The following is a 19,789-nucleotide window of genomic DNA, read 5'->3' on the forward strand; positions in this document are numbered from 1 at the left end:
ATTCGCAGGAAAATCCAGAGGCCTAGGTAATTTGCAGTTAGTTTTGGTTTGAGGAGCTTTCCCCCAGTCAGTATAAGTAGGTTTTCCGATTTTTCGCATCTTGCGATCACTATTATAATATTATGTATTCCTACTTAATTTAACTGTGTGTCATTTTGGCTTGTAATGAATGCTTACAACAATTTGTATTTATAGGCTATAATGCTTACTTTGGCTTGTAAGTAGCTTACAACAACTACATTTATTCATTTACAAAATGGCTGTTATGGGAAATGAATTGAAGATGGCTCGAATCTCAGTGATCGGCTTCAATTCTTTTTAACGCTTTTCCACCCTTGTGGTGAAGGGTAAATGTGAGACTTTGCGAGAAGGCGAGACTAGAGTTTTTCTCTGCGGGCCCAGACATGTTCCTTCTTCAATTGCAAGCCCGAGACTTCAAAGTGTTTTAAATGCCAGCTCGACACGTTCAGATTCTAAGACGCTCAGGCATAATTTATAAATCAAACAAACAAATCGGTACGCCGAGACTTTCTTAGCCTTGCAAAAAATTGAGACTGCGAGAGGTACATCACCGCTTAAACAAGGAGACTGCGAAACCCGAAAATTTTGCGAGACCCGTGGTTTCCAGGGGCGTAGCTAGGGGAGTCCTAGGGTGCCCATGACCCCCCTCTCCCTTGTAATCCATTTTTTTAAGCAAACGACCTAGAACCGGTGGCGAAAACGACATGGAAATCTGTTGAGTACCCTCATTTTGGCACAGTGCTACCCCCCCTCCCCTTGGGAAAATCCTGGCTACGCCCCTGGTTTTTGAAGGACCATTCGCTATCCCTTTAAGGACGACAAACTTAAAATAATTGGTTAATAGTTTGTAAGATGGATCATCCCGCGGTGATATTGCTCTCTAAGGCAATATGCAATTGCTGATAGCAAAGTTTCTAGGCCTGCAAAAACATGTTGGGTAGCTGCCAAATGACAGATGGTATAATGCGGTTGGCATAACGACTACAGGAAGATGTTCCTTTTTGTTTTGCCTCGCGGAACATGATGAACCACAGGTGGTCGTTACTAATATAGCGAGAAAGTGGTATTGGAATTCTACGATAAAAATGTACGACTTTGAACTTGGTTATCCCTGCGAGGTTCAAGAACTACAAATATGTCGAGACCTGACTTAGTTAGTTAGTACACCAGTTAACCTTGCCTCACTAGCTAAAGAGCGATGAATCTTCTTATAGTACAGGTATGTCGCAATCTTTGCCATTTTTCACGTTATCTCTTTTTTTAGGCATTCGGATTGAAAATAATAATGACTCGAATATTTCCTTTTATGTTTCAATTTTAGTAGACTATTTTACAGCATTTGTACGCTTATAAAAAGGTAAGAACGAACTTTAAGTGCCATATTAAACAGTAAATCGTTTTACAAATTATTTATAATATGGGGGATCCCTCAGAGTCGAGACCAGTGAAAATTTAAACTCAAATCTTTGCTATAATACTGACCTGCTTTAATCTGGCGCGAATATTTCAGTTATACATTTAATATTTGAATTGCAAATATGTTCCAAAACACGGGTGCACATGCTACTAATTATTCAGCAAAGTAAAGTAAAGTAAAGTAAAATCCTTTATTTAAAACACGATTATCGTTTAAGCACAACATGCTTGAAGGTCGTGAATCTAATTATCTAATTATCTAATTACCTCCTAATAATTACCTGCTGATATCTAATTACCTAACCGCCATCGAGAGTCAAAAGCTCGCCTATTGACTCTCGATAACGGCCTCCCGCTTATGTTTGAGTAAAGAAACAACGAAAGGTCTGTTACACTGAAACAGGAGACCAGGAGAGTGTTGGAAAGGCTGGTGAAAAGATCCCTGAACAGTCGCCGTATCATTGGACCGAAACAAAGATAACTTCAACCAACGCGAATATGATTTGGACCAAGCACAAGGAACACGTGTTTGATGCTAAAGTAGTGAAAGAGTTTACTCGCTCCCTCGTACCTTGAATATGTTCCAGGGATTTATTTTAGTTCTTTTTACTTATGAATGTCATTTCATAATTATTAGACTTGTTGATATTTGTCGTTTTATATATCTGACCGAATTCGCAAAAAAATGCCCGCATTGACTCAAAGACAGTCCCAGCGGCCAGAAGTCCTCTGACCACTCCTCTGGCTAGGAGATTGGCCCCTCACGCATGCAAGTGGCATAAACCACTCCAGCAGGGTGCCATGTCAACACAGAAGCCTCAAACAAGGTCAAACAACTGAGTAAAATACCCCGAAACACAGTCAATATCAAGCTTATTTAATACTGAAAACTCAAGGTCTAGCTAGTTGGGGGTGTCAGTACAAGACACCCTCCCCTCTCCCCTGCTAGCCGCCAGCAAGCCACCAGCAGATAGGCCAGTCCCTGGGGTATGTGCCCAGCCTGGCCTTGACGAAGCCCTCTCGAGGTTTAAGGTCGCTGGCTCAGCCTGGATTTGGGCTTTCGAATCCAGGCGAAAACCTGGCGGGCATGTTTTTGCGAATTCGCTCAGATATACGTTTTACTTGATGTGTGTGTTTTAAAACTATTGTTGAAGCGGGCCAGACTGTTCTCGCCCTGTTGTACTTGTTAGCTACTTGTTTGAAGTTTTCTTGGCTGTGTTTCAGTTTGGCTGAGTTATGTTGCCGAGCACTACTGAATATGTTTTCGTTCTTTAATTCGTTTAAATCTTATGTTGTTCTCCACTGCCTATAATCAGGTTAACAACTCGGTTAAAACGTCCGTGAAGGCAAGAAGACTACTACGATGTCTCCCTTGCAGAACAATGTAAAATACTCAAATTTATTTTCTGGTAGAAAAATATAAAATTATCTTCATAAATAACTTTAAGCCTTTAGGGTCACCAAGGTTAAGTGAAATAAGGGTGTTGCGACGAAGCTCTTGAAACTTAAATTTGCAAATGTTCTTTAGACATTCTTCATCGGCAGATCGGGAACTTCAGGGTGCGTTGTAGACGAAAATAACACGCCGGTATTCAGCGTCGGTTACATGCGGGGAATAAATTTGCGTCTACCGCCACACAGACTACTTATGTTATGTAACTTGTTTTGCATTTCAGGCTTGGGCCAAGAGAGACCCGGCTTTTGGCTCATCTTGGGCCAAGATGAGCCTTTTGCAGTGATTTGCGGTCAGGACCTTACAAGCTACAATTGTAGGTGAGGCCACCGGAGATAAACATAATTAAGGGGCTAAAGCTTCAATACTTAGAGCCATGACTTTTCTGATAAACAAAGTTGCTCTCAAATTTTAATGAATCGTTAAAAATGACTATTCATTAAGCTAGAACATAATCAAATAGGTTGTAGGTAATGAAATACGAACGAGCATGACTAAGACCGGGATTTTCAAGATCACAAAAATCATGATCTTGTTGGTGATTTCAGGATTTAATCTTTTAAAAATGTTTTGTTCAAAATATTATGTTTTTGTGTCTCCCTTCAAGGAAAACAGTTTACTTTAAAGTGCACCTAACCCCAAAATTTTTTTTTCGCTAGAAAGAATCTACTTATTATTTGAAATAGTTCTGCGAAAAAATTTTTGGATTCCGTTAAATCCTCGATTTTCTGTGCCACGACGAAATCTCGAAAATAGCTCCAAAACACCGCCATTTTGTTTCACGACCGAGTTTGAGGAGAATGGGTCCAGCGGCTCTTGTGACGTCTACCCAGGAAGGTTGGATATCTCATTTCCTCTCATCTCCTTCAGGATGGTGCAATACACATTCGAAAAGTGCGCAGAAACGCCTTCCAGAGGTGCTATCGGCTGTTGCAGCAACATTCCAGATTTAAAGAAAGGTATACTGTACAATTTACTGGCGATGATCGGCTAATGGTGCAATAAAGACGTAAACGATGGTTGATTTTGTCGAACCGAAACAAGCGAACTGAATCTGTGAGAACCATTGAAGAACTCTCACTGGAATTTGTTCCGCAGACTTTCGAACGCTGTTTTCATAAATTTTCTGCTTAAAACTAACCAGCAATTTGTAGAAATACCACCGACAGCCTATATCTTCCAATCCCGCAGTATTTATAACATAACCGGCAAAGTTGTGTGATCCGGTCATGATCAAGAAGCGTTATACTGATACGTAAATAGGTCGCAACTGTACGCCGCTGACCAACACATATTTCTCTTTCGATTTAGATGAAAGTCGAAGATTAATCCTCTAGAATTACATGATAACAAAATTGTTAGACTCACAGAGTTTTTCGAAGGTTTGGAAATCAGCAGTGTGACAAAGATTCTGTGCAATAGCGTCGAAAATATGACCGCGTAACATTATCTGCGGACCGCTTAGGGAACACATCCTTTTCGCTTATCCGACGAATTTCACTGCAAACTTTGAGAACAATTTACATTGGTTATTTGGAGTTATGACTTAAAACGTGTGACAATGTGAAATCGGTAATTGTATGAAATGTTTCCTTCCGCCTTGCTTCCCGCAGCTTCAAAAATACAGCTCCAAACAATACGATTTTCAATCGATCGAAGCCAATGTTTTGGAGGTCATCAAGTCTCGAAAACTGCAACACGTACGTCGCTCTTATAAGCATGAAGCATTCAACTGAAAGTAAAACACAAACTGGATTTAACAGAACCTTGACAAAATACATTCTCGGTAAGGACAAATGTAAACGGGCTATAAACACGCGTGGGAATCTTATGTTTAGTTGACGAAATTACCATCCAAAATAGTCCTTGAGTTTTCTTTCCTGCTGTTCGTTTGCCTGCTCCTCCACTTCGTATCTAGCTTTCCATTCCTAATATACAAGCAACTCGTCCGCAAAGACGTCTTCCCCGTCGTCGCTTGAAATATTGCAAATTGCTCTCAAAGCTCTAAGCAGTGAGTTCACAGTTGTCGAACGTGCTCGATCGAAGTTTATTTCGGAGCCTTCCGAATCGAAACTTAACTCTGACTCCAGTGACGAAAAAGAAATGATTCTGAGACAAAACTTGGACGTTTTAGTCCCAAAATACATCGGAACGATTAGTTTTGCATTCTATTTTCTCGAGCAAATACAGTGAGTTGACTGAGGCGCCATTGTGTTTGGTTCCTGGGTAGACGTCATCAGGTACCGCCGCCCCAGACTCCCTAAAACGCGGTCGTGAAACACTTAATCGCGACTTTGAAAGAGCATAGAAAATCGAGGATTCAACCAAATTCAAAAATTTCTTCGCCCAAATGCTTCAAATAAAGTCTAGATTTGTTTTAGCGAAAAAAAAATTTGGGGGTTAGGTGCACTTTAAGTAAATTATAATAGTCCGCAAAGATTTGAGATAAAAATAAACTACAGAACTCTTTTAATGCCGTACCAATCCGTCAGAACGACGTTGAATCTTTGTAAAGGGCCGAAGATGTGTAGTTTTAGCGCGGCTTTCGTCGAACCAGTGTTCGTATGATAATTTTTCAGACGGTTTTTGTTTTCATTGTTTAGCTTGAGGGCAGTAGATGATGTTCGATTCGCTTCTGTGTCGAAAAAAACATCTATTATGGTAAGCTAGACTCTTATAATCAAAGCCCTCTTTTCTGTTACAATGTGCGTTCTACATGCATTCTTGTCAATGAGAACCATCATCATTTATTAATGCCTTCATTCAGTGCTATCTAATGCTGATAATATACAGCTAGATGCGTGCAGATAGTTGTAAATGGGTGGGTTTTTTAAACTGCCTGGTGCTCTGATAGGGTCGACGTTTAGAAATAAAGAAACCTCTATTTGGCCGGTAAATTGTTCAACAAGTTTTCACAAGCTTTCGACTTGGTTACGTTATGTAGCTAGACTGTTCAGGATTTCACTTTCACCAAGAACTTCTAAATTGCAGGAGAAATTCTTTCTGACCAGGAAATGTTCGCGAAAGGACGAATTCAGTTACAATGTCACGATTCAGTTTTCACCACTGAGATGGAATCCCCTCTTGTAAACAATTTCTATTACAAGCTGCTATCGCCGAGGGCCGCAACTCTGAATAGATTATATCTCATTGGTAAGGGGGCTTATAATCGGAAGAATTTTAGCAATTGAGATTCGCGGAGTATATGAAAGAGGGTGCTTTTCAAACGAATTTTATTGTATGAAAATTTCATAGCACAGTCTCGAAAGGATTTGGGAAAATCAGCCTTGATCAAATGCGGTGCGATGGTGTTTTCAGCGCCATGGTTTCCTATATTGTTCAGTATGAATTTAGTAAAAAATGCAAATGTAATTTTGAAGGTTGAATGCGTTGTACATACCAAGAAGATGTAAATTACAGACCGAAAATGTCGAGCGAAGAGCACTTCATAAAAGAATTGAATGCGGAAATTTTGGATGGAGATTCCGCGAAATTTTTACAAAATATTCACAGAAAGTCCGGGCCATTGCCAGAAATGGATATGCGGTGACGTCATGAGAAATGGCAATGTGGCCGCCAAAGCTAGGCACACTATACAAAGTCCCTTCCGAGCCCTTTTCGGGGCTTAAAGCAGCCTTTTCCCACAAGGCTTTGCACACAGTACAATATAACAATGAAGTTTTAGTTGAGTGTGGAAAAAATGGCGGCAAGCGAAGCGTCTTCGAGTTTCGAGGAAAAAACCTCACTGTTTTGTGCTATTTTTGCTCTGGTTTTTACACGACAAGACTCCAAATAGATGGAAAAATCAGGTACGTTGCAATTTTTTTCCTCTTTGGAAAAATATGTCGTTAATGTCTATAAAATTTGCTTTCATTTGGTGGTATTTTTGTATTGGTCCACGACTGCGTCGCTTGGTCCAAGGTTTTTAAAGATGAAATATTGTAGTTTCGCCACATGCGTCTGTTATTAACCGATCGCGCTGACCATGTAGTGGACCCGATTTCAAGCTGTGTTTCCTTTATTCCCCGACAGGCAATGGAAAAGCACCACGATTTCCTCAAGAAACACTGTAGATAAGATATAAGGCCTCTTCAGAAAGAGGCTTTTCTACCAAATCCGCGAAGTTGTCGGCAAAACCGTCGGAAGAGTTCAGTATTTCTTGAACAAGACATTTGTGGAGGAAATTGAAAGCGGGACTGTTGAGAAGATTGAAGGGTAAGTGTATTTCACTATTACATTGTACATAAGCTTATAAACAATAACAGGCAGAAGAAGTCTGTAAATTGCTTAACCTCTGTTTCACGTGGGTTTCCAAACTCGCGCTGCACAGCTGACGTAAGGTTTCGCCTACAGAGATGTGAAAAACTTGCCTAGTGCTTTTGTGGGCACAGACACTGTGGTCGTGATTTGTAATTGGGGTTTGATTGACATCTTTTTGTTTTTGAAAAGAAAAAAACCTGTATTAGCCTTGGCTAAGAAATGAACTATTCCTTTGATTGATCCAAACTGCAGATTCAACTAGAGATCAGCAGCCTTCTCCTACCCTTACCTTGGCTATCAACCTAAGTAACAAATGCAATTCCACAAACTTAAAAGAAAACCAATACCCAATGCTATCCTCCTCCCTCCATAAAGCCAAAAAGAATACAAAAAAAATATCCTCCACCCCTAAAAAGAATCCACAAGTGAAGAAGCTAGTCATAAAAGGGGATAAGTGACGATTTTGGTTGCTTTTCTTTTTTCTTGCTCCAAATTAGCTGAATTTTTGCATGTGGTCTTCAATGTAATAGAAAAACGTGTTCCTGTATTTTTGCCGCTGGTTTTTGCTTCGCTTTATAAAGACGCCGCTAGGAAAACCGAGTGGTTTTTTGCATACGCAATATCCTGAAAACGAAGCAAAGTTTAGCGGAAAAACTACGGGACATTGCTAAACATACCTCAACAAAACTCTATGCGAAATTTGGAGCGTTTTCGACAAAGTTCGCTTTTGATTAAAATACCTAACGCCCTTTTCCCGCCGAAGCTGCAAATAAACGAAGCCGGGCCTTTGTTATGATAAACAGAGCCGATCCTTTGTTATAATAACCAAGCCAAGCCTTTGTTATAAGTCGAAGTCTCGCCTCGGTTTATCATAACAAAGGATCGGCCCGCCGCGACCGCGGGGACTTTTATCTCACTTAGAAAGCAGCAAAATGTCAATTTCACGCAACGTATAAACTCAAAAATGTTAATTTTAGGTCAAAAAAGGTTTAAATGTTGATTTCACGTTAACGCGTGACGACAAGGAGGTTGATTTCACTTAGAAACCAGCAAAATGTCAATTTCACGCAACGCATAAGCTTAATGATGTTGATTTCAGGTCTAAATACGGGTTAAAATGTTGATTTCACGTTAATGCATGACGGCAAGGAGGTTGATTTCTCTTAGAAACCAGCAAAATGTCAATTCCACGCAACGTATAAGCTCAAAAATGTTGATTTTAGGTCAAAAAAGGTTTAAATGTTGATTTCACGTTGACGCGTGACGGCAAGGATGTTGGTTTCACTTAGAAAACAGCAAAATGGTAGGAGCCCATGATGGGCTCCTGAAAATGGTAATTTCACGCAACGTATAAGCTCAAAAATGTTGATTTCAGGTCAAAAAAAGGTGTAAATAAAAATAAAATGAAACAAATAAACATTTCAACAAGCACTTTTCCAAATACGGCAACGTCTTCAATGGCTAAAAAATCACGAGATAAAACATAGTTTTCGACAAACGCGATCGTAGCTTTATGTCACGCACCGCCATAACTTCCAAGTTCAAAATGCGCTGGTACCCTTTATGCCTGATGAGGATAACAACTTTGGTGGCTGTTTAGTTTTGGATTTAAGAATTTGATGACTCCACGTGAAAACGCTCTATAAATAGGGCTGACAGATTAACAGATTAACCCTTCTGCGCAACGTACGGGTCTCCATACATCTGCATGTCCCCTGATCCCAGAAGCTCAAAACACTACAAATCATGCCGATTTGAAATAAAATCAACGCAAACTGGATCACAGATCTGTTACAATCGATCGCCACTTGCTGGCCATTATTATGTTTAAATCTAGTTACCAGTTCGAGAAACGTCCGCAAAACGTAATCGCAATGCATGCCGGGAAGGGTTTTTACACCTCGTGCGCGGGAAAACATGGCGGTCGATACAAGACAAATTTTATAAGTCTAAAACCAGTTCTCGCTTTCCAAACTTTGACGCTAGCAACGCTTGGCAAATGGGCCACAACTCACCAGAGGGTATTTTTCTTGGGCAAGAACTGCTCTTGGACTTTGCTACCTGGCTCGATCTGACTTCGAACGCCGATAACACGATTACGGTATATCAGCTGCCTTCGAAGTTTCAGAACACATTTTGATTCTTTAAAACGTGCTGATGACTTACGGGTTTATCGAGGCTTTATGATGCCTCTCAACCACCAGGTAGGCATACAAGGTACTTTAAAACAATGCTTAAGATATTAGTTGACAGAGCTCTAATGCGGCACATCTCTTTTTTGTTTGATGGCATTTCGTTTGACGCTCGATCGATTCACGTGTTGTGTTCACGTCACAATAACCGGGGTAAACAATCCGTTCCCAGATTTCCGCTCTATATGCTGTGGGATTCGGTTTTGACTTCATACACTATAAACAGTCTGCCTGTTTGCTGTTCAACAAATAAACTCCTAAAGACATGGCTAGGAAAAGCCGAGTTTTTTGCCTACGTTTTAACTCGAAAACAAAGCAAAAACCAGCGACAAAAATACAGAACCACGTTTTTCTATTACATTGAAGACCACATGCAAAAATTCAGCTAATTTGGAGCAAGAAAAAAGAAAAGCAACCAAAATCGTCACTTATCCCCTTTTATGACTAGCTTCTTCAAGTTTGCTTGAAGGTAATTCTGCATGCTGAAAAACAAGTAATGAGTTGTGATGCATGGATAAAGGAAAAATAGGGGTATTATTTATATTGTGTATATTTTTTTCATGTCTATTTTTTTAAGTCATGCACAGGAGGAATTCAGGTATATCAATATTAATTGTTACATTTTCTTTTAAGAATAATAACCGGAGAGCCAAAGGCGTCAATGAAACCCACTGTTACACAGAAATGGGTGAAAAATAAAAGAGCAGGAGGTGGTGCAGTCATTCCTTGCAACTGGCTTTTGCATGTTGCGAAAGGAGGAGAAAGCTTCAAAAAAGTGACCAAAATAAGAAATGCTATTAGGTCAATAGGATCTTCCACTGATGGTTTTCAAGACATGGAAATAAGAGTACGTATAAAATTCACTTTTGATACATGTAGCTGTGGTAAGGTACAACAAAACTTGGCTGAAAATTTGAATATAATTTGATACTTCCTTATTTTGAACAAAAACACAGCCACAAAAAGTCCCCTTTAAATACAGATCTATCAATTCTAGATTTATCATTATGGATAAAAATAAAAGATAAGAAAGTGAACCTTGCTTCTTGTTAATAAAGGGGTCTTTGTGAAAATTTACTCCCAGAAAGTTGGATATGGTTGGGGGTCATGTGAAGGATCTGGCATGTACTGGCCTAGTACCTGCTTTGAGAAAATTATGGTATCTTCCCCTATGATATTCCAAAAATTCAGTGTAGTATGATGACATCATGTAAAATAATACTGATTGAATTTCACTTTTGATGGCTATAAGTGTGGATTAACTATATTGGTCACTAACTTCACAATCATTTATGTCTTGCAGGTTATGACAAGAAAGCAATAAAAGAGGAAAATGAAGTTTTAATATGGTGAAAATGACATAATCAAATGACTAATAAATGCTTATAGTGAAGTAGCTTTTGAATAAAAAAAACTGAAAATGTTTTTAGTGAATTAGTGGCTGTTTAATAACCTTGCTTGTACACAGAACACAAATCCTGTGACAATTTTGGTGTGCAGAAGAGGGAAGTGTCTGAGGCAGCAGCAAAGAGAGATATCTAAAATGGCGTAGTTAAATTATAATAGTGTAGTGGCATACAATATTTTTAAACCTGGATAAAAGTGAACATTCACTTTTATTACCTATCTTTCCAACGCACAAGGAATTCATACAATCTGAATAAAATATTGGAACTTTTGCTTAAGGACACTGGTAGCATCTTCTTCTAAAACTCACTGAAAAACTTCCATATATGATATGACACATGGAAAGGATGAAAGAAACTTCCCGTTTTAAAACAATTCTAACCTGTTCTACATTGAATCACAAAAAGTTGAGATTGTTGAGATTCACTGCCCCAGAGCACATGTTGCAAAAGGGTCAAGATTTAAGAAAAGAAATGAATAGAAAATTCACAAAAATCCACATTACTGCAACTGTCTTCATTACCTGATAGAGATGATATAAAATCAATATTTCAGCTGGATTACCTTTCATATTGCAACAGCAAACAGTTTAGCTTAAATTAAAAGTGGTGATCAGCGCTGTCGAGGCCAAAATCAGCCTTTGTTGATCTTCGGCAGTCCTGGGTTGTGGAACGATACCTCGTTCAAAGTAAGTCGCATTAGTACAGTTTATCTTAATTTTATCGAAACTAAGCTTTTATACGATAGGAGAAAATTGGTTCGAATCGGGAGTAAAATTAATTACACGAATAAAGCGAATCCAAGTAAAACGCCTACTAGTTCGAATTATTCGCAGGTTCCGGAGATCGCGAGATTAATAGATGGGGAGGATTCCACCGTATTATTGTTGTAGTTTGTTATGCGACGTCCCCGCCGACATAGATTTCTTTTCGCTCGCCATTCCTCTCGGTCTTAGTCCCTTTCGCGGTCCAGACAATGTTTTGGTTTTGCCTGAGCCAATCAGAGTACAGGAAATCATATCCACTTCTGGTAATGGCCCGGACAGCATATCGTTATTGTTCTTTGTTGAAGCGACCTTTGGGGAAATTAGCCGATCACTTCAACACTCTTTGTTTGGTTGCTTCTCTTTTTAGTTCCACCATTGATGACTTCGGTACAATACTCACAACGTTCTCTTACTGCTACTCTTGACTGGTTACAGCAATTACTAAAACTACGAGGAGCAAACTTGTCACGTTCCTTTTAAAGGGACAACCACGTCATCCATCAAATCAATGTCAAACTGTCAATTAGGCTAACGTAATGTCATGCGCAGTTCGAATAAGGTTCTATTGCGACTTCGCACCAAGCTACTTAGCATATTTTCCTTCGAGGTTATCGAGGCTGACTAAAACATTTTTTAGGCCTTGATTTTAACCGACTATTCTTAACCCTTTGAATACCAACTACGCATATATGCGTAATTTATGGTCGTGCTCTTTGTACCACTTGTGACGTCATCAATTTAAATGTCATCAGATATTCTTGATAAGCAGATAGTAGTGCTAGGCTAGCCCTTTCCGCACAATGGTCAGGTTTAGATATCGACGACATTCCGACGTCGCAAATCAAAAAACAACGTTATCAATTTTGGTGCAAAAACGGTGGTAAAATGGTCCACAACGCCTATGATTGATCAAGGTCCATTTCTAGGCTTCGCCCGTAATTAACATCCAACTTTTCACTGCAGCCAGAAAGAACATACAATGCAAAAGGTAGCCAGTGTAAAAGGGCCGAGAAAAACAGAAAGGAAAGAGCCAACAAACGAAATTGAGAACGGTTAATGGCAAAAAAAAAACAACAAAAAAAACAAAAAAAAATTGGCTTATGCGCATGCCCGGACTTGAAGTTTTGCTCAATTTTATACCTAAATCCTCGAAAAATCTCTCCTTTTAGTAAAAAAAAAAGCTTTCTTTTTTAGCAAAACTTAGGCTTATTTAGCGTCATGGCAGCTAAAAAACCTGACTGAACGCTTACAAACGGTATTTTTTGGCGAAAGTTTGGTATTCTAAGGGTTAAGTGGTTGACCTAAATAAGGTAACGTGAGCAATATAAAAGTTACAATCTTCGTTCTTACCGATTAAAAGTTTAGGATAACACTAAGTTAAAAGATAAAAGTTGTTGTTGAATTTTTCATACAACATAAGTATTACAAGGAATGGGTTTCCAAACTCCCAGCTTCGTGGGCGGGATTTCCAGTTAAAACTATCCATCTCGTTAACTGGACGTGCTCTTGGTACAAACATCCTCTAACGAGGTGCCGCTGCTATTGTAAGGAATCTTTTCTTTATTTGGGTCGAAGTGCGAACTAGGAATAAATTAATTAAACATCGTTATCAAACTCCTTGAAAAGGTCAGTAAAAAGGGCGAGGTTTGACTGAAAAATTGGACAGGAGACTAGAAATAAGTTAAGGAGTCTAACGCGACTAATTCCAAAAAGAGCGCTTCCAAAATCTAGATTTCAATTTTTATTTCATTTTCTCGATCGACACCCGTGAGTAAACAAACGAGTTGCTGGACAACGCAGCTGAACCGAAAACATGTAGTGCAGCAACGGTGCTCGCAGAACATGAATATACCAAGGCATCCTACAAAGAATCGGCTAACAAATTATTCAAGTAGATACTACATTCAAAATAGTGAGATTACATGGTACTATTTCCAGTGTAACAACAGTCAAGTAATTTACACATATTTCGCTGAAGAACTAGTTCCTAGGAAACGCAGCACCTGCGTACACGTCAACAACGATAAGAAAGGCAACATGTTTTAAACACCTAAAATATTCCAATATTATATTTCGAATTACCCAACACCTATTTCTTAAAACATTGCCATTAACTTTTTACCCATTATTACAACGAAAAACTATGGTTGTGAATTTATATCTTGCTTGCATTTTTATTGTTTTACATCTTGTTTCAAGTGACGTGATTCGACTGTAACTTTCACGCATTTTGAACTGCCCAGATAATATAACGATAAAGTTGCCGTGGCACTTGATTTTAAACGATACAGCGTGTTCAGCTGTTTCAGGGAGTTCTGAATGTTTGACTATGTGCAGTGATATAGACAACCAGTAACTTGCAAATCTTAGTGTGTCTACAGCGTGTAAATGGTAGCTCTTCGCGAAACCTTGGATAAAAGTTGTTGTTAAATATTTCATACAACATAAGTGTTACAAGGAATGGGTTTCCAAACTCCCAGCTTCGTGGGCGGGATTTCCAGTTAAAACTATCCATCTCGTTAACTGGACGTGCTCTTGGTACAAACATCCTCTAACGAGGTGCCGCTGCTATTGTAAGGAATCTTTTCTTTATTTGGGTCGAAGTGCGAACTAGGAATAAATTACTTAAACATCGCTATCAAACTCCTTGAAAAGGTCAGTAAAAAGGCCAAGGTTTGACTGAAAAATTGGACAGGAGACTAGAAATAAGTTAAGGAGTCTAACGCGACTAATTCCAAAAAGAGCGCTTCCAAAATCTAGATTTCAATTTTTATTTCTTTTTCTCGATCGACACCCGTGAGTAAACAAACGAGTTGCTGGACAACGCAGCTGAACCGAAAACATGTAGTGCAGCAACGGTGCTCGCAGAACATGAATGTACCAAGGCATCCTACAAAGAATCGGCTAACAAATTATTCAAGTAGATACTACATTCAAAATAGTTAGATTACACGGTACTATTTCCAGTGTAACAACAGTCAAGTAATTTACACATATTTCGCTGAAGGACTAGTTCCTAGGAAACGCAGCACCTGCGTACACGTCAACAACGATAAGAAAGGCAACATGTTTTAAACACCTAAAATATTCCAATATTATATTTCGAATTACCCAACACCTATTTCTTAAATATTGCCATTAACTTTTTACCCATTATTACAACGAATAAATATGGTTGGGAATTTATATCTTGCTTACATTTTTATTGTTTTACATCTTGTTTCAAGTGACGTGATTCGACCGTAATTTTCACGCATTTTGAACTGGCCAGATGGTATAACGATAAAGTTGCCATGGCACTTGATTTTTAAACGATACAGCGTGTTGTGCTGTCTCCGGGGGTTCTAATGTTTGACTATGTGCAGTGATATAGACAACCAGTAACTTGCAAATCTTAGAGTGTCTACAGCCTGTAAATGGTAACTATTTCACGAGGCCTTGGATTTCTTCCCCTTTCTTGGTCAATTCTCCTGGTTTTAGGCACGATATCTTCCTACATAATCGCGATATGTCAACAAGATGTCGAGCCAGTTCTCCCGAGTGTTAGCAAAACAGCCGCTTTTGAGCCACAAGGTTCCATCTTCAACCAGTTTCTTGATACAGTAGCACTTGTTGGACTCATGGCAGTGTTTGTGCGCTTTCTGCAAGTTGAAATGGCCTCCAAAAGTGTCAAGGAAAGTAACACGGGATTAATCTATCGTTTAAGAGTGGCGTCTCTCACTTTTGGAATCGGATCTATGATAGGCGTGTCTATCGCTGGGAATTTCCGCTTTCCGAGGGGAGAGGTAAGTTAAGAATGCCAAAGTCAAGTCAAAAGAAGTGGCTAGAGGATTGTGGCCTACCAATAAATGGCAACATAAATTGGACTGCTGCCTATCTTTTAGCTAAAAAATGCACAAAGAGCACTAAGCTGATAGAGTTTCCGTTTAAATTCTTACATAGACGTGTACCAACCAATAACGTTTTATTTACAATAGGTCTACAGGGCGATGGAAAGTGCAGTTTTTGTCATACCTCCTCTGAGTCAATAATTCATCTTTTTTGGTCATGCTGTCAAACATCTCACTTTTGGAATAAACTTACTGAATGGCTGAAAAACTTAAATTTACTTCCTAGAGATTATGCTTTGACAAATATTACTGCTTTGGGTCTGAGGCCAGATATCTCTCAATTTGCGCTTCTTATCAATTACTGCTTTCTCTTAGCACGATATCACGTATGGCTCGCTAAAACAAAAGATGATCATCCAAATCTTACGCATTTCATATGCACACTAAAATCACAATATGAAATACAAACAAAAAGTGGAGATATAAAGAAATGGAAACCTCTTACAAGATATTTGAGGATTTAATTATTATTTTAGATTATATTTTCTATACCTATCGGTATCTATCTCCTACCCATTAGTCTATTTCTAATCTCCTGTCAGATGCATAACTCATTTTACCTGTAATGTACCACATGCCTTTGGTCTGTTTTTTGTTTCTATAGTACAATCTCAAGCTGTGATGATAACTATCTATTTTCCTTTTTTTTTTCCTTGCCCCTTGTCGTCACTCAGATTCCTTTAGATATTGTGTGCCACACCATTTCTGAGAGCATTTAATAAGGCCGGTCTACATGAGGAAGAGGGTAGCTGAGAGTCAGAGCCGTCTTCTGCAAAGAAAAAACACGAAATTCTCTATTTTCCAATTGCCCATAATTTACTCTGTTTGCCCACCCAATTTTGCGTAAACTATTGTTGTGAAATGCTTTTGGGAATATGCAGACCTCCCAAGAGCATTTCACAACAATAGTTTATGCAAAATTTGGGGGGCAAACAGAGTAAATTAATGGCAATTGGAAAATAGAGAATGACCAAGCTAAGTTCTGCATATGTTGCAGAACACAGGCAACGACGGCAGATTATTCGTATTTCTTTTTTTCGACTGATCGCTGAAATTACATATTTAGTCTGAGCAGGATATTAGACCGACTTGCGTACTGAACAGATTTAGGTAGTAACGAGATTCGAAGGCAAAATACTGATCGATAAATGTTTTTCTTATGCTAATTTCTGGCTCTCGATTTTTCACGCCATTTTGATGTGGCGGTTTCCGTTATATTTACGAAGAGTTCCAGTGAAGAAAAATAATGTCTGGGGTGTTATTAAGTGGTTACAAGGTTTGGTAATATGAAAACTACAGGGTAACGACGGTTTTAGAAAGGCGAAGCGATCGAAGGGTAGTTTCGTGACTGATCGAGTGAGACCGTTAATTTTGTTTGGTTTTTTGTTTTGCGTATTTACTTCACATCTGATTGGTAGCTACATATATCGATTAATCAACTTCCCCTTGTTTCCTGGAGTGTGAAGAAACACAAAACCTACAGCCCAAGGGGATGCACACAGTGGATAAAGAGTGGGCGTTCTCTCAGTGCCACTGTGAGCATTCCTGGGTAGAGAGGAGGGAGCGGGCCTCCACTAACCTAGCTCCATGGGGTAGAGACGGAGAGAGTTGGGCCTCCGGAAATCGAGTCTATGGGGGCAAAAGTGTGACGAGAGGAGCACTTCATCCCACAGAATGCGAAGCATTACCCCCATTGACGAGGCACAAGGAAAAAGCAATGATACCAGAACAGCATAGAAGTAAGAAAAGAAATAGAGTGATTGACGTTCTGAGTGTTTAATGAGTTACAAGGAAAAGATACCCAGCAGAAGGTACTGCAAATTTGAAGAACAAAGATTTGCTGCCAGGCGAAGAATTGCACTTTCAATTTTTCATACAGATGTCTGTAAAATTTCCCGCCAATTTCGACTTGCTTTTCGACTTGCTTTTCTAGCGAGGCTATTTCCCTCAAATGTGATCTGTGAATTCTTTTACCTAGTAATTTTAGTATTTAATTCATTAATACTTCAAAACTGTAATTTTCCGTGATTTGTTAAACATTAGATTCTCCACTTTTTCCATACATTTACTGTAATTTTTCCCTTGCAGCACCCCCCCCCCTCCCCCCAGGCAAGATGGCATCAGAAACCTTGAAAAAGTCGATTTCATTTTGTGCAAAGCTGCTTAGTTGCTTAGTATCGGTACAGCGAGTCCAGAATCTGCTCTCCTTTTGTAATTGAAATGCTGCTTGGCCTTGATTTTAACAGGAAAATGCCCTAAATACTTAACGATTTTAAAGCACTCTTTGGAAGAAAAAAAATACCATGTCCGTCGCCGGGACATGTAGCCCGTTTATTCCATTTAAAGGCCAAGCTTGGTTATCCGCTCAGTGTTAACTGGGGTTTGTGAGTCAGCACGCCAGAAATACAATAACTCGTCGCAAAGTACATTCTTGGAATGGAAATAAACCACTGAATGATGACTGAGTGAAGTCCTGACACGTATAGACAAATAGAAGAAATCTACAGATTCCGTTAGATTGTGGTCAGTCATTCAGCGTGTTTTGCCTTTCTTCATGTACAAGCATTAATAATTACGCTAAGACGAAAGTGAAGTGTCATTTTTGACGACACAAAACGCTGTATGAACATAAATTGTATTTTTTTAATCGTTATCTCCTTTAGGTTGTGCTTCGCGGTTAGGCCGAACATACAATCAAAAATCATCAAAAAACCGCTTTCATTTCATTTTCTCCCTCTGTTAGGAGTATGGGACACTGGGAATCGTTCATTTCACTGGAAGTTTGATAATTGGCCTTTGTGGAATTGCATACTGTTTTCTGGAATCCGCAGTCACATTTCAACTCGCCAAACTCTCAATGAACTCATGGGGAATGTTTGTCACTCGACTCCTGATAACTTGTGTCTTGACCGTCACCGGTATCATTCACGTGATCTTGAAAATTTGGACAACCAATCACCTTTCACTACATGGAAACCCTCTTTACAAGGCTCCTTGGTTGCAGTTCAACGCTACAAATGAATTCTACCCACAACATGTCACCAGCAACTTCGGAGAGTGGCTAACATTTTTCCTGTTCGCTCTATTTTCGGTGACATTTTACAAGGAATTTCAGAAGGTTTCAATCAATTTCAGTTGTTTTTCGAAGAACTCAGAACATTCTACAGACGGGAACTATTCAATAATTAACAACACAAACAATTAAGGGGCTCTCTTTTTCGGTGGATTAAAAAGCTATATTTTCATATTTAGCTCTTATTAACCGAGCTGGAGGTCTGTATGGGAGAATCTTGACCGAATCACACCCGAGGTCAAGATTCTCCCATACAGACCGACTAAGCTCGGTTAATAAGATGTTTATTATATGGCGCAAACAAGAGCAATTTAATTCGTTTAATGTAACTGGTTTATACTAGCTGACATTTTGCTTGCGAACGGCGATTAGCTGAATTTAATTCTGCCAAAGTTTGCTCGTCCTCTTCACTTTTTTTTCTCATCAGGCTTTTTGGCACTTCCATAAATAAATATTGTTAGATGAAAATAGTCAATGATTTTGCATTTTAGTTTGTAACTTTTTCACTGCAAAAAATTACCGGTCTAGATGCCGGTCTAGATGGGAAAATCTAAACCGCTTTCAATATCGATTTCAGCCAATCAAATTCGTGAATTTGATAGTTCCCAGTCCTCATGAGACAGAGCCATATAATAATTAACAATTATTCCACGAGCGCGCGTTGGATATGAGTTGACTATAATCATCTCATACCCAACAAGCGCGAGTAGAATAATTGTTTTATTGAAAACGCCTCCAAAATGTAGAAAACTAAAATAAAATAAAAACTTAAAACGCCCCAAAATATACGCTTACGCTTTCCATATTTGTATCATGACGACTAAGCCAATGAAAACTCTTGAATTGCATGGTCCAATGACCCAGTTTTGAGTAATAATTAATATTATTGAAACTTAACATTAGATAAGAGTTCAATTTGCCTGAAAACTCCAGAGGCCTAGGTAATTTGCAATTAGTTTTGGTTTGAGGAGCTTTCCCTCAGTCAGTATAAGTAGCTTTTCCGGTTTTTCGCATCTTGCGATCACTATTATAATATTATGTATTCCTATTTAATTTAACTGTGTGTCATTTTGGCTTGTAATGAATGCTTACAACAATTTGTATTTATGGGCTATAGTGCTTATTTTGGCTTGTAAGTAGCTTACAACAACTACATTTATTCATTTACAAAATGGCTGTTATGGGAAGTGAATTGAAAATGGCTCGAATCAGTGATCGGCTTTAATTCTTTTTAACGCTTTTCCACCCTTGTGGTGAAGGGTAAATGTGAGACTTTGCGAGAAGGCGAGACTAGAGTTTTTCTCTGCGGGC

General features: G+C 39.0%; 1 protein-coding gene across 1 annotated transcript; it reads left to right on the plus strand.

Moving 5' to 3' along the window:
• Nucleotides 1-14,931: 14,931 nt before the first annotated feature.
• On the plus strand, nt 14,932-19,111 carry LOC145498504 (uncharacterized). Its single transcript, XM_081478427.1, has 3 exons — nt 14,932-15,306; nt 16,865-17,161; nt 18,149-19,111. The coding sequence occupies exons 1-3, from the start codon at nt 14,932-14,934 to the stop codon at nt 18,608-18,610; spliced, it is 1,134 nt and encodes a 377-aa protein (XP_081334553.1). The 3' UTR covers nt 18,611-19,111.
• The last annotated feature ends 678 nt before the right edge of the window (nt 19,112-19,789 follow it).

This window comes from Orbicella franksi, chromosome 9, assembly GCF_964199315.1.
Source record: "Orbicella franksi chromosome 9, jaOrbFran1.1, whole genome shotgun sequence".
NCBI lineage: Eukaryota > Metazoa > Cnidaria > Anthozoa > Scleractinia > Merulinidae > Orbicella > Orbicella franksi.

Coding starts and splice junctions, on each gene's coding strand:
- LOC145498504 (XM_081478427.1), top strand. CDS start 14,932: ATGGTAACTATTTCACGAGGCCTTGGATTTCTTCCCCTTTCTTGGTCA. Junction 15,307..16,864: donor TTCCGAGGGGAGAGGTAAGT/TAAGAATGCCAA, acceptor TGTTTCCTGGAG/TGTGAAGAAACACAAAACCT. Junction 17,162..18,148: donor GAAGTAAGAAAAGAAATAGA/GTGATTGACGTT, acceptor TCCCTCTGTTAG/GAGTATGGGACACTGGGAAT.